The sequence below is a fragment of the Mobula birostris genome, unplaced genomic scaffold (assembly GCF_030028105.1).
Source record: "Mobula birostris isolate sMobBir1 unplaced genomic scaffold, sMobBir1.hap1 scaffold_834, whole genome shotgun sequence".
In the NCBI taxonomy this organism is placed as follows: Eukaryota; Metazoa; Chordata; class Chondrichthyes; order Myliobatiformes; family Myliobatidae; genus Mobula; species Mobula birostris.
This window is the reverse complement of record NW_027278551.1, coordinates 49,670-63,661: the sequence shown is the minus strand read 5'-3', so window position 1 is coordinate 63,661 and position 13,992 is coordinate 49,670. Positions and strand designations below refer to the sequence as shown.

At 53.6% G+C, this 13,992-nt stretch overlaps 1 protein-coding gene across 1 annotated transcript in view; it reads right to left on the bottom strand.

The window, feature by feature from the left end:
• LOC140193767 (uncharacterized) overlaps nucleotides 1-13,992 on the bottom strand; it is a 47,596-nt gene that overhangs the window by 7,501 nt on the left and 26,103 nt on the right. The window contains exons 5-8 of the mRNA XM_072250934.1: nucleotides 12,236-12,320; nucleotides 11,075-11,203; nucleotides 10,311-10,472; nucleotides 837-931 (exon numbers count right to left, since the gene is read on the bottom strand). Coding sequence (XP_072107035.1) covers nucleotides 837-931; nucleotides 10,311-10,472; nucleotides 11,075-11,203; nucleotides 12,236-12,320 — 471 coding nt within the window. The remainder of the gene's footprint in view (nucleotides 1-836; nucleotides 932-10,310; nucleotides 10,473-11,074; nucleotides 11,204-12,235; nucleotides 12,321-13,992) is intronic.

The window sequence follows — 13,992 nt, the reverse complement described above, 5'->3', positions numbered from 1 at the left end:
AAGGTGTTGCACCTCCACCCTGAGGGTGGCCTCATCGTGGCATAAGAGGAGGCCAGGGATTGACATGTGGGAATGTGTTGCATTCAGTTTTGGTCACTCTGTAAAACGTAATTAAACTGGAAAGGATGAAAAGAAAATGCTCGAGGGCTTCAGGGACTGAGTTGTACAGTAAGGTTGAGCAGGTTTGGACTTTATTCCTTGTAACATAGGAGACTGAGGGGTGAACGTATTGAGGTTCATAAAATCATGAATGCAGTCAAACTAGAGGGCATAGGTTTAAGGTGAGAGGCCAGAGGTTTCAAATGGTCCTGAGGGTGACTAGCCACCAGAGGAAGTGTTTGAGGCAGGTATATGAACATGATTTAAAAGACTCTTGGATAGGAAAGCTTTAGAGGGAAATAGGTCAAATGCAAGCAAGTGGGACCAGCTTGGATGGGCATCTTGTGCAGCCTGAGTGAGTTGGGCAGAAAGGCCTTTAATACATCACACTACACCTCATCCCTTTAATACTCCATAGTGTACTCCATCCCTTTAATACCCTACTTTAATATCCTGCAGTTTACCTAACCCTTTAATACATCACTGCTCCCCATGCCTTTAATATGCCAGTACCCCATCCCTTTAAAATCCCACAGTGCCCCATCCCTTTAATATCCCACAGTGCCCCATCCCTTTAATATCCCACAGTGCCCCATCCCTTTAATATCCCACAGTGCCCCTATCCCTTTAATGTCCCAGTGTACCCAGTCCCTTTAACACACAAGAGTGCAGACTATTCCTTAAATACTGGCTGCCTCCACCTGCTTCCCCACCCTCAGTTCCTCCCGATGCTTTACCTTAATCATTGATAATCCGCAGTAAACTGCCCGTGCTTCGGTCCACTTCTGAGTTTGGTTTTTAATGTTGAGAAGAAGTGACATTCCTGAAGATCCTAAAACACGGGGAATATGAGTCATTATCAGAGAGCAGCGAGGCGGAGTCTGCGTGAACGGAGAGGAGGGAAACGGACCCACGTGTACAGAGAGGAGGGAGACGGAGTCCGCGTGTACGGAGAGGAGGGAGACGGACCCACGTGTACAGAGAGGAGGGAGACGGAGTCCGCGTGTACGGAGAGGAGGGAGACGGACCCACGTGTACAGAGAGGAGGGAGACGGAGTCCGCGTGTACGGAGAGGAGGGAGACGGACCCACGTGTATGGAGAGGAGGGAGACAGAGTCTGTGTGTACTTAGAGGAGGGAGACGGACCCGCGTGTACGGAGAGGAGGGAGACGGAGTCCGCATGTATTGATTGGAGGGAGGTGGAGTCCGCGTGTACGGAGAGGACGGAGACGGACCCGCGTGTACGGAGAGGAGGGAGGCGGATTCCGCGTGTATGGAGAGGAAGGAGACGGACCCGCGTGTACGGAGAGGAGGGAGACAGACCCGCGTGTACGGAGAGGAGGGAGGCGGAGTCCGCGTGTACAGAGAGGAGGGAGGCGGAGTCCGCGTGTACGGAGAGGAGGGAGACGGACCCATGTGTACGGAGAGGAGGGAGGCGGAGTCCGCGTATACGGAGAAGAGGGAGACGAACACGCGTGTACGGAGATAAGGGAGACGGAGTCCGCGTGTACGAATTGGAGGGAGGTGGAGTCCGCGTGTGCGGAGAGGAGGGAGACGGACACGCATGTACGGAGAGGAGGGAGACGGACCCGCGTGTACGGAGAGGAGGGAGACGGAGTCCGCGTGTACGGAGAGGAGGGAGATGGACCCACGAGTACAGAGAGGACGGAGATGGAGTCCGCGTGTACGGAGACGAGGGAGATGGACCCACGTGTACGGAGAGGAGGGAGACGGAGTCCGCGTGTACGGAGAGGAGGGAGACGGATGTCGGCATGTACGGAGAGGACGGAGACGGAGTCCGCGTGTACGGATTGGAGGGAGACGAAGTCCGCGTGTACGGATTGGAGGGAGACTGACTCGTGTGTACGGAGAGGACGGAGATGGAGTCTGCGTGTACGGAGAGGAGGGAGACGGAGTCCGCGTGTACGGAGAGGATGGAGACGGAGTCTGCATGTACGGAGAGGACATGCACGGAGTCCGCGTGTACGGAGAGGAGGGAGACGGACCCGCGTATACGGAGAGGAGGTAGACGGAGTCCGCGTGTACTTAGAGGAGGGAGACGGAGTCCGCCTGTACGGAGAGGACGGAGACTGAGTCCGCGTGTACGGAGAGGAGGGAGACGGACCCGCGTGTACGGAGAGGAGGGAGGCGGAGTCCGCGTGTACGGAGAGGAGGGAGACGGAGTCCACATGTACTTAGAGGAGGGAGATGGACCCGCGTGTATGGAGAGGACGGAGACGGAGTCCGCGTCTACGGAGAGGAGGGAGGCGGAGTCCGCGTGAACGGAGAGGAGGGAGACGGAGTCCGCGTGTACGGAGAGGAGAAAGACGGACCTGCGTGTACGGATTGGAGAGAGATGGAGTCCGCGTGTACGGTGAGGAGGGAGACGGAATCCGCATGTACATAGAGGAGGGAGATGGACCCGCGTGTACGGAGAGGACGGAGGCGGAGTCCGCGTGTACGGAGAGGAGGGAGGCGGAGTCCGCGTGTACGGAGAGGAGGGAGACGGAGTCCACATGTACTTAGAGGAGGGAGATGGACCCGCGTGTACAGAGAGGAGGGAGGCGGAGTCCGTGTGTACGGAGAGGACGGAGGCGGAGTCCGCGTGTACGGAGAGGAGGGAGGCGGACCCCCGTGTACGGAGAGGAGGAAGGCGGAGTCCGCGTGTACGGAGAGGAGGGAGGTGGACCCGCGTGTACGGAGAGGACGGAGATGGAGTCCGCGTGTACGGAGAGGAGGGAGACGGACACGCGTGTACGGAGAGGAGGGAGGCGGAGTCCGCGTGTACGGAGAGGAGGGAGACGGAGTTTGCATGTACGGAGAGGACGGAGACAGTCTCCGCGTGTATGGAGAGGAGGGGACCGAGTCAACGCATACGGATTAGAGGGAGGCAGAGTCGGCGCGTACGGAGAGGACGGAGACGGAGTCCGCGTGTACGGAGAGGAGGGAGGCGGAGTCCGCGTGTACAGAGAGGAGAAAGATGGACCTGCGTGTACGGATTGGAGAGAGACGGAGTCCTCGTGTACGGAGAGGAGGGAGACGGAGTCCGCATGTACTTAGAGGAGGGAGATGGACCCGCGTGTACGGAGAGGAGGGAGGCAGAGTCCGCGTGTACGGAGAGGATGGAGACGGAGTCTGCGTGTACAGAGAGGAGGGAGGCGGAGTCCGCGTGTACAGAGAGGAGGGAGTCGGACTCCACGTGTACGGACAGGAGGGAGACGGACCCGCGTGTACGGAGAGGATGGAGACGGACCCACGTGTACGGAGAGGAGGGAGGCAGAGTCCGCGTGTACAGAGAGGACGGAGACGGAGTCCACGTGTACGGAGAGGACGTGGATGGATCTGCGTGTACGGAGATGAGGGAGACGGACCCGCGTGTATGGAGAGGAGGTAGATGTACCCGCGTGTACAGAGAGGAGGGAGACGGAGTCCGCGTGTACGGAGAGGATGGAGATGGACCCGCGTGTACGGAGAGGACGGAGATAGAGTCCGCGTGTATGGAGAGGATGGAGACCCACCCGCGTGTACGGAGACAAGGGAGGTGGACCCGTGTGTACAGAGAGGAGGGAGACGGAGTCCGCATGTACGGAGAGGAGGGAGACGGAGTCCGTGTGTACGGATTGGAGGGAGACTGATTCGTGTGTACGGAGAGGACGGAGACGGAGTCTGCGTGTATGGAGAGGAGGGAGACGGAGTCACGTGTACGGAGATGAGGGAGATGGACCCGCGTGTACTTAGAGGAGGGAGACAGAGTCCGTGTATACGGAGAGGACGGAAACGGAGTCCGCGAGTACAGAGAGGACATGGACGGAGTCCGCGTGTACGGAGAGGAGGGAGACGGACCCGCGTATACGGAGAGGAGGGAGATGGAGTCCGCGTGTACTTAGAGGAGGGAGACGGAGTCCGCCTGTACGGAGAGGACGGAGACTGAGTCCGTGTGTACGGAGAGGAGGGAGACGGAACCGCGTGTACGGAGAGGACAGAGACGGACCCGCGTGTACGGAGAGGAGGGAGGCGGAGTCCGCGTGTGCACAGAGAGGACGGAGACGGAGTCCACGTGTACGGAGAGGACGTGGACGGATCCGCATGTACAGAGATGAGGGAGACGGACCCGCGTGTACGGAGAGGAGGGAGACGGAGTCCGCGTGTACGGAGAGGATGGAGATGGACCCGCGTGTACGGAGAGGACGGAGATGGAGTCCACGTGTACGGAGAGGACATGGACGGAGTCCGTGTGTATGGAGAGGAGGGAGACGGACCCGCGTGTACGGAGAGGAGGGAGACGGAGTCTGCGTGTACTTAGAGGCGGGAGACAGAGTCCGCGTGTACAGAGAGGAGGGAGAAGGACCCGCGTGTACGGAGAGGAGGGAGACGGTCCCGCATGTATGGAGAGCAGGGAGATGGAGTCCGTGTGTACGGAGAGGAGGGAGATGGTCCCGCGTGTACGGAGAGGAGGGAGGCGGAGTCCGCGTGTACGGAGAGAACGGAGATGGAGTCTGCGTGTACAGAGAGGAGGGAGACGGACTCCACATGTACTGAGAGGAGGGAGACGGACCCGCGTGTACGGAGAGGACGGAGACGGACCTGCGTGTACGGAGAGGAGGGAGGCGGAGTCCGCGTGTACAGAGACGACGGAGACGGAGTCCACGTGTACGGAGAGGACGTGGACGGATTCGCGTGTATGGAGATGAGAGAGACGGACCCACGTGTATGGAGAGGAGGTAGACGGACCTGCGTGTACGGAGAGGAGGGTGACGGAGTCCGCGTGTACGGAGAGGAGGGAGATGGACCCACGTGTACGGAGAGGACGGAGATGGAGTCCGCGTGTACGGAGAGGAGGGAGACGGACCCACATGTACAGAGAGGAGGGAGGCGGAGTCCACGTGTATGGAGAGGAGGGGACCGAGTCAACGCATACGGATTAGAGGGAGGCAGAGTCGGCGCGTACGGAGAGGACGGAGACGGAGTCCGCGTGTACGGAGAGGAGGGAGGGGGACCTGCGTGTACGGAGAGGAGAAAGACGGACCTGCGTGTACAGATTGGAGAGAGACGGAGTCCTCGTGTACGGAGAGGAGGGAGACGGAGTCCGCATGTACTTAGAGGAGGGAGATGGACCACGTGTACGGAGAGCAGGGAGGCGGAGTCCGCGTGTGCAGAGAGGACGGAGACGGAGTCCGCGTGTACGGAGAAGAGGGAGGCGGAGTCCGCGTGTGCGGAGAGGAGGGAGGCGGAGTCCGCGTGTACGGAGAGGAGGGAGGCGGAGTCCGCGTGTGCGGAGAGGACGGAGACGGAGTCCGCGTGTACGGAGAAGAGGGAGGCGGAGTCCGCGTGTGCGGAGAGGAGGGAGGCGGAGTCCGCGTGTACGGAGAGGAGGGAGGCGGAGTCCGCGTGTGCGGAGAGGAGGGAGGCGGAGTCCGCGTGTACGGAGAGGACGGAGACAGACTCCGCGTGTATGGAGAGGGAGGACAGAGTCAACGTGTACGGATTGGAAGGAGGCGGAGTTGGCGCGTACGGAGAGGACGGAGACGGAGTCCGCGTGTACGGAGAGGAGGGAGGCGGAGTCCGCGTTTACGGAGAGGAGGGAGACGGAGTCCGCGTGTACGGAGAGGAAGAAGACAGACCCGCGTGTACGGAGAGGAGGGAGGCGGAGTCCGCGTGTACGGAGAGGAGGGAGACGAAGTCCGCATAAACTTAGAGGAGGGAGATGGACCCGCATGTATGGAGAGGACAGAGATGGAGTCCGCGTGTATGGAGAGGAGGGAGACAGACCCATGTGTACGGAGAGGAGGGAGGCGGAGTCCGTGTGTATGGAGAAGAGGGAGACGGACACGCGTGTACGGAGAGAAGGGAGACGGAGTCCGCGTGTACGGATTGGAGGGAGGTGGAGTCCGCGTGTACGGAGAGGAGGGAGACGGACACGCGTGTACGGAGAGGAAGGAGTCGGAGTCTGCATGTACGGAGATGAGGGAGACGGACCCGCGTGTACGGAGAGGAGGGAGATGGAGTCCGCGTGTACTTAGAGGAGGGAGACGGAGTCCGCGTATGCGGAGAGGACGGAGATGGAGTCCGCGTGTACGGAGAGGAGAGAGACGGAGTCCGCGTGTACTTAGAGGAGGGAGATGAACCCGCGTGTACGGAGAGGATGGAGGTGGAGTTCGCGTGTACGGAGAGGAGGGAGGCGGAGTCCGCGTGTACAGAGAGGAGGGAGATGGAGTCCGCGTGTATGGAGGGGAGAGAGATGGAGTCCGCGTGTACGGATTGGAGGGAGGCGGAGTCCACGTGTACGGAGAGGACGGAGATGGTCTCCGCGTGTACGGAGAGGAGTGAGGCGGAGTCTGCGTGTACGGATTGGAGGGAGGCGGAGTCCACGTGTATGGAGAGTAGGGAGGCAGAGTCCGCATGTACGGAGAGGAGGGAGACGGACCCGCGTGTACAGAGAGGACGGAGACGGAGTTCACGTGTACGGAAAGGAGAGAGGCAGAGTCCGTGTGTACGGAGAGGAGGGAGGCGGAGTCCGCGTGTACGGATTGGAGGGAGACGGACCTGCGTTTACGGAGAGGAGGGAGGCGGAGTCAGCGTGTACGGAGAGGAGAGGACTGAGTCAACGCGTACGGATTGGAGGGAGGCAGTGTCGGCGCGTGCGGAGAGGACGGAGACGGAGTCCGCATGTACTTAGAGGAGGGTGATGGAGTCCGTGTGTATGGAGAGGAGAGAGACAGAGTCCGCGTGTACGGATTGGAGGGAGACGGAGTCCGCGTGTACGGAGAGGAGGGAGACGGAGTCCGCGTGTATGGAGAGGAAAGAGACGGAGTCCGCGTGTACGGATTGGAGGGATGCGGAGTCCACGTGTACGGAGAGGAGGGAGGCGGAGTCAGCGTGTACGGAGAGGAGGGAAACGGAGTCCGCGTGTACGGATTGGAGGGAGACGGACCCGCGTGTACGGGGAGGAGGGAGACGGACCCACGTGTATGGAGATGACGGAGACAGAGTCCGCGTGTACGGATTGGAGGGAAACGGAATCAACGCCTACGGAGAGGAGGGGACGGAGTCAACGCGTACGGATTGGAGGGAGGCGGAGTCGGCGCGTACGGAGAGGAGGGAGATGGAGTCCACATGTATGGATTGACCATAAGACCATAAGACAAAGGAGCAGAAGTCGGCCATTCTGCTCATTGAGTCTGCTCTGCCATTTTATCATGAGTTGATCCATTCTCCCATTTAGTCCCACTCCTCTGCCTTCTCACCATAACCTTTGATGCCCTGGCTACTCAGATACCTATCAATCTCTGCCTTAAAGACACCCAATGACTTGGCCTCCACTGCTGCCCGTGGCAACAAATTCCATAGATTCACCACCCTCTGACTAAAAAAATTTCTTCGCATTTCTGTTCTGAATGGGCGCCCTTCAATCCTTAAGTCATGCCCTCTCGTACTAGACTCCCCCATCATGGGAAACAACTTTGCCACATCCACTCTGTCCATGCCTTTCAACATTCGAAATGTTTCTATGAGGTCTCCCCTCATTCTTCTAAACTCCAAGGAATACAGTCCAAGAACGGACAAACGTTCCTCATATGTTAACCCTCTCATTCCCGGAATCATTCTAGTGAATCTTCTCTGTACCCTATCCAACGTCAGCACATCCTTTCTTAAATAAGGAGACCAAAACTGCCCACAGTACTCCAAGTGAGGTCTCACCAGCGCCTTATAGAGCCTCAACATCACATCCCTGCTCCTATACTCTATTCCTCTAGAAATGAATGCCAACATTGCATTCACCTTCTTCACTACTGACTCAACCTGGAGGTTAACGTTAAGGGTACCCTGTATGAGGGCTCCTAAGTCCTGTTGCATCTCAGAACTTTGAATTCTTTCCCCATTTAAATAATAGTCTACCCATTTATTTCTTCTGCCAAAGTGCATAACCATACACTTTCCAACATTGTATTTCATTTGCCACTTCTTTGCCCATTCTTCCAATCTATCCAAGTTTCTCTGCAGACTCTCCGTTTCCTCAGCACTACCGACCCCTCCACCTATCTTCGTATCGTCAGCAAACTTAGCCACAAAGCCATCTATTCCATAATCTAAATCGTTGATGTACAATGTAAAAAGAAGTGGCCCCAACACTGATCCCTGTGGAACACCACTGGTAACCGGCAGCCAACCAGAATAGGATCCCTTTATTCCCACTCTCTGTTTCCTGCTAATCAGCCAACGCTCTATCCATGTATGTAACTTTCCTGTAATTCCATGGGCTCTCATCTTGTTAAGTAGCCTCATGTGTGGCACCTTGTCAAAGGCCTTCTGAAAATCCAAATATACAACATCCACTGCATCTCCCTTGTCTAGCCTACTGGTAATTTCCTCAAAAAATTGTAATAGGTTTGTCAGGCAGGATTTTCCTTTAAGGAATCCATGCTGAGTTCTGCCTATCTTGTCATATGCCTCCAGGTACTCTGTAACCTCATCCTTGACAATCGACTCCAACAACTTCCCAACCACCGATGTCAAGCTAACAGGTCTATAACTTCCTTTTTGCTTTCTTGCCCCCTTCTTAAGTAATTGGAGGGAGGTGGAGTCGGCACCTATGGAGCGGAGGGAGATGGGGTCCGCGTGTACAGGGAGGAGGGAGATGCAGTTAGCGTGTACACACAAGTGAAAGGGCAGGTCTTGCTGTGTTCAGTCAGTACATAGTGCAGGCATGTGCGTGTGTTAGTGTGTGCAAGTGTGTGTGTACAAATGTGAGTGTGATTGTACATGTGCATTTGTGCTTGTTGGTGTGATTGTGTGTGCGTGTGTGTGTGTGTGTGTGTGTGCGCGCGCACATGCTTTTGGGAGCATGTGTTTATCAGATGGTTGAAATGGTTCAATTCATTATCAGAGAATGTATACAGTATACAACCTGAAATTCCTACTCTTCACAGACATCAACAAAACAGGAAGAAAACCCAAAGAATGAATAACGGTAACATCAGAACCACAAAGCCCCCCACAGCCTCCCATGCTCATATAGCAGCAAAAAACAGCAACCCTGCCTGCCCCCTCCCCACATAATTTTGGCTGCAGAAGCTCCGAACTCCCTCCCTCCTCCACAATGCAACAACAGCAAAAGCTCCTGAAACAGACCTTGATCTAGAGTCCATCAGAAACTACCATCTCAACCCAGCACGTCGGTATCTCAGACATCTCGGGTATCTCTGTCTAACGAGGAAGAGAGAAATCGCTCCGGCAACAACGAGTGTGGAGACCAGCAACTCACTGTTCCCATGTTACAGTCCTCTAGGGGCATTACAGGGATGGGAGTGTGGATGGGTGTGAGTATGTGTATGAGAGAGAGGGTATGAGAGAATGTGTGCGTGTACAATGGAGTGTGTTGAATACTGAAGAACGTGTTTACAAATGTGTGCAAGGGTGTAATGTTGAGGCTTTATAAAGGACTCACTTGGTGTATAGTGAGCTGATTTGGGCCCCTTATCTAAGAAAGGATGTGCTGAAACTGGAGAGGGTTCAAAGGAGGTTCACAAAAATGACTTCAGGATTAAATGACTTGTCATATGAAGAATGTTTGATGGCTCTCAGCCTCTTCTCACTAAAATTCAGAAGGAGACCTCATTGAAACCTATTGAATGGTGAAAAGCCTCGACAGAGTGGATGTGGAGGGGATGTTTCCTATGGTGGGAGAGTCTAAGACCAGAGAACGCAGCCTCAGAATACAGGAGCGTCCCTTTGGAATGGAGGTGGAATTTCCTCAGCCTGAGAATGGTGAATCTGTAGTATTCTTTGCCACAGATAGCTGCGGAGGTCACATTTGTATGTACACTTCAGGCAGAGGTTGATATATCCTTGATTGCTCTGGGTGTGAAGGGATACGGGGTGGTGGGAGGGAGGGGTGGTGTGGGGGAGAGAGGGATGAAATTGGGGCTACGAGGAAAATTGGATCCATCATGAATGAAATGGTGGAGCAGGCACGAGGGGCCCAATGGCCTAATTCTGCTCCTATGTCTAATGGTCTAACTTCAAGTGTTGCATTCCTGTTCATACCAGTACATGCATGTGTGAACACTTGTGCCTGCAACTCTATCCGCATCCTCCCATGCATGCACTTATAAGCATGTGCATAAGTGCTACTGCATGTATGCTGACGTCTGCACTAGTGGATCACACCCCGAGTACGTGTGCGCACGTTTGAGTACTCCATTCATACTCACCTTGAGGTTCGGCGTAGATGTTTAAAGCCATTGTTGCATTCCCATACAGATAATAATAGAAACTCATAGAGAGGCACCCTGTGGAACTGACTTGTGGACTCTTCAAGTGGAATTTGTGTCCGGGTTGATTGAATTCCGAATTGAGCAACATGTGGTGGCCAACTGGAACAGAGGGAGAACAGAATTTAGACCAGTACAGGTTCGATGTTGTGGTGTTCACCGAGCTTGGTGATTAGTTTGCAGATGTTTCATCACCAGTCGAGATGACATCCTCAGTGCCCAGTTGTTGGTGTTTCTCTCTGGGAGTGCTCGTGTTTATTTAAGCCCCCATTCGCTTTCCTCGATTGGCTATCTCTTCCGTTGACCTTTGAATTCTATTCGATCATGTTTCTTTGGCTTTTAGGGGTTCTTAGATGGCACTCTTAAAATTCTCGAGCCTGCTTCGTGTTTGTCTGTGCCAGAAGCCATATAAACACGAGGACTCTCAGAGAGAAACACCAGCAAATGCGCACTGAAGATGTTACCTTGACCGGTGATTAAACATCGGCAAGCTAATTGCCAAGCTCGGTGAACACCACAACATCAAGCACTTCAACCCAAGCAACTAATATTCAATACCATCCTAGACGAGTACAAGTTTCCAACTTTGCCCACAACTCCCCCTCTGGAGATCTTCCCAAATGCTCCCACAGAACTATGTGCCCAAATCCGTAAACTTCAAGAGGCCGGCGTCTAGCAAACGACCGGAGAGAATGAGTGCTCACAGCCGGGTTTGGTGAAGTCGGTCAGATGGTTGCTTCCATGTGTCCAGCCTTTATCATCGGCACTTCCCACGAGCGTTTTGGTGGTCCAACCGCACTGGTCCTTGTCAAAGTCGCAGCCGTAGATACAAGCTGTGCAGAACGAGACAATGAGGGCAGAGAGTCAGAGACACAATGATTTCCCTTTATGTTCAAAGCTTCAGAGAATATCGCTTGCAATTATTTAGTACAACACACAAAGCACCAGACGAACTCAACATGTCAGGTTGCATCTATGGAAGGCTGTAAACGGTCGGCATTTCGGGCCGAGAGCCTTCAGATGGACTGGAAAGGAACGGCGGGGGACACAGAAACCAGAATAAAAATGTCATAGTGAGCACTTGCAACAACTGAACCCCAGTGTGGAGGAACGGAAGACTCCCATGTGGAGACAGAAACAAGAGATTATACACAGGAATTCCAACAGAGCATCAGTGGCCCCACTGAGCAACACCGTGTGACGAAGCATACCCTGCGCTCCGCCATGAGTGCTAAACGGGAGTCAGCATTAAATAATCACAGGATGCGGAAAACCCGTGCCAGTCACAATTAACATGACAAGATTAAACAGAAAGCACAAAGGCTTAACAACTCTTGTTAAGACAACAGTTAGTAAATGCAGGTACTCGAGAAACCTAGAATCCCAACGCTCTACCGCTTGCCGCAGAGGACAGTAGGGCTCATGGCAAAGAAGGTGGGGTGGGAGGAAGGAGTAGAAACTGGCAGGTGATAGGTGAGACCAGGTGACGGAGAAGGTAGCTTTGTGGGGGAGGAGAGGATGAAATGAGAAGCTGGGAGGTGATAGGTGGAAAGTGGAAAAGGGCTGGAGAAGAAGGAATCGGATAGGAGAGGGGAGTGGACCATGGGAGAAAAGGAAGGAGGTGGGAATCCAGAGGGAGGTGATGGGCAGGTCATGAGGGTGCGGGAAGAGGAGAAGGTGTGAAAGGGTCACCCGAATAGGGAACAGAATAGGTTCTAGATATGTTCCATATAACCCAATCACATGCTTTCTCTGGGGCCCCCATACCCAACAGTTTCTGTCCATCCACAGTCTGTCAATGCACATGAAGGCGTAAACGTGTGTGTAGGGGTGTGTGTGTGTGTGTGTGGCCCAACCTCACTCACTTGGACAGGGCCCAGAAACCACGGCAATGTTGTCCACCGCGATGTCGGCCTCTTCCCATAAACCTCGCTCAGCTTGGAAGATCACCTGGCATTGTCAGGGGCAAAAGAATTGCAAGTGAGAGTTAATGCAAAATCCTCCTCGCAATTTCGCAGCTTGACGTGAACACAACAGGAGCCAGAGAAGGCAACTGGGCCCTTCAGTGTCATCATGGCTAACCTACACTGATCTCAGTTCCTACTCTGAGCTAGTTTTCCCATTCTCCCTCAATTCCTCAATCATTCAAGTGCTTCTCTACCTCCACCTTAAAGAAATATAACATAGAACAGCATAGCACAAGAACAGGGAACTTGGTCCACGATATCGTATTGTGTCCGAGAAGAGTAAGAATTTCAGGTTGTATACTGAATATATTCTCTGATATTAAAATAAAACATTTGAACCATCTTAATGCTCAAATCCCTTCTGCCTACACACGCTCCGTTCCCTGCTTACTCATGTGTCTATCTTAACTTCAAAGGTTCAAAGTACAGTTATTATCAAAGTATGTATGCAGTGCACACCCTGAATCTCGTCTTCTTGCTGACAGCCATGAAACAAAGAAACACATTTAATCTGTTCAAAGGAAACATCAACCACCCAAAGTGCAAACAAAAAGAAACAAATCATGTAAATGAGAAAAAAACAAGTGAAAAACATACAGAATATAAAATACCAAACCATAGAGTCCTTGAAACAGTTCAGGAATGTTCAGTTTAGTTCAAATTCGCACTGTGGTGACTGTGGGACACAGAGCCAGTCCGCCCCAATCAAAATCACACAAAATAACAACAAAGAAGACATCATATCATGAACTACCTTCTGGTAATTTCTCCCCCACTCCCTTCCCTCTTTTTTCATTCCTCATTCAGGCACACTGTGTGACTGTGACTCAAATGCAGTTCTTATTGCTTGAGTTGGGACTGACGTAAATTTAATGCTATTTTAAGTATTTTTAAAGCATATTTGTGCCCAATTGTGTCTCTATGTTATGATGTGCTTCTGGTTCCTCCTTTTCTTTGTTTTGTGTGATTTTGATCAGGGCGGACTAGCCAGCAGACATGGCACTGGACTGAGCTGGACTGAATGAGCCTGGACTCTTTTGATGTCGCTGTGATTTGGTGTTTTGTATTCTGTGCTGTTTGCTGTTTCTATGATTTGTTCTTTTTTTGTCCGCTGGGGATTTTATGTTTATCTTTAAATGGTTTTCTGTGTTTCGTGGCTGTCTGTGTGGAAGATGAATCTGAAGACTGGTAGTGAGCTTGGAGAGAGCGAGCTGTGAACTAAAGGAATTGCTGACAAACCTATCCGTGTGGAAGTTAGGTGTAATTGACATTTATCTAGCGTGAGCTCTGAGCCCGTGTCGAGACTGCCAGGAAGATTTATAATGAACAACGTATAGGTTGCAACCAGCTCTAGATTAAACATGAGAGGTTCTGCAGATGCTGGAAATCCAGAGCAACACACACGAAATGCTGGAGCAACTCAGCAGGTCAGGCAGCATCTATGGAGGGGAGTAAAGTGCCAACGTTTTGGGCTGAGACCCTTCATCAGGACTGGAAAGTAAGGTGGTGGGGAAGACGATAAGGAGGGGGGAGGTATACAAGCTGGCAGGTGATAGGTGAAGCAAGGCGAGGGGGAAGGTGGCTGGGTGGGTGGGGGAGGGGCGTGAAGTGAGAAGCTGGAAGGCGATAGGTGGAAAAGGTAAACGCCTGAAGAA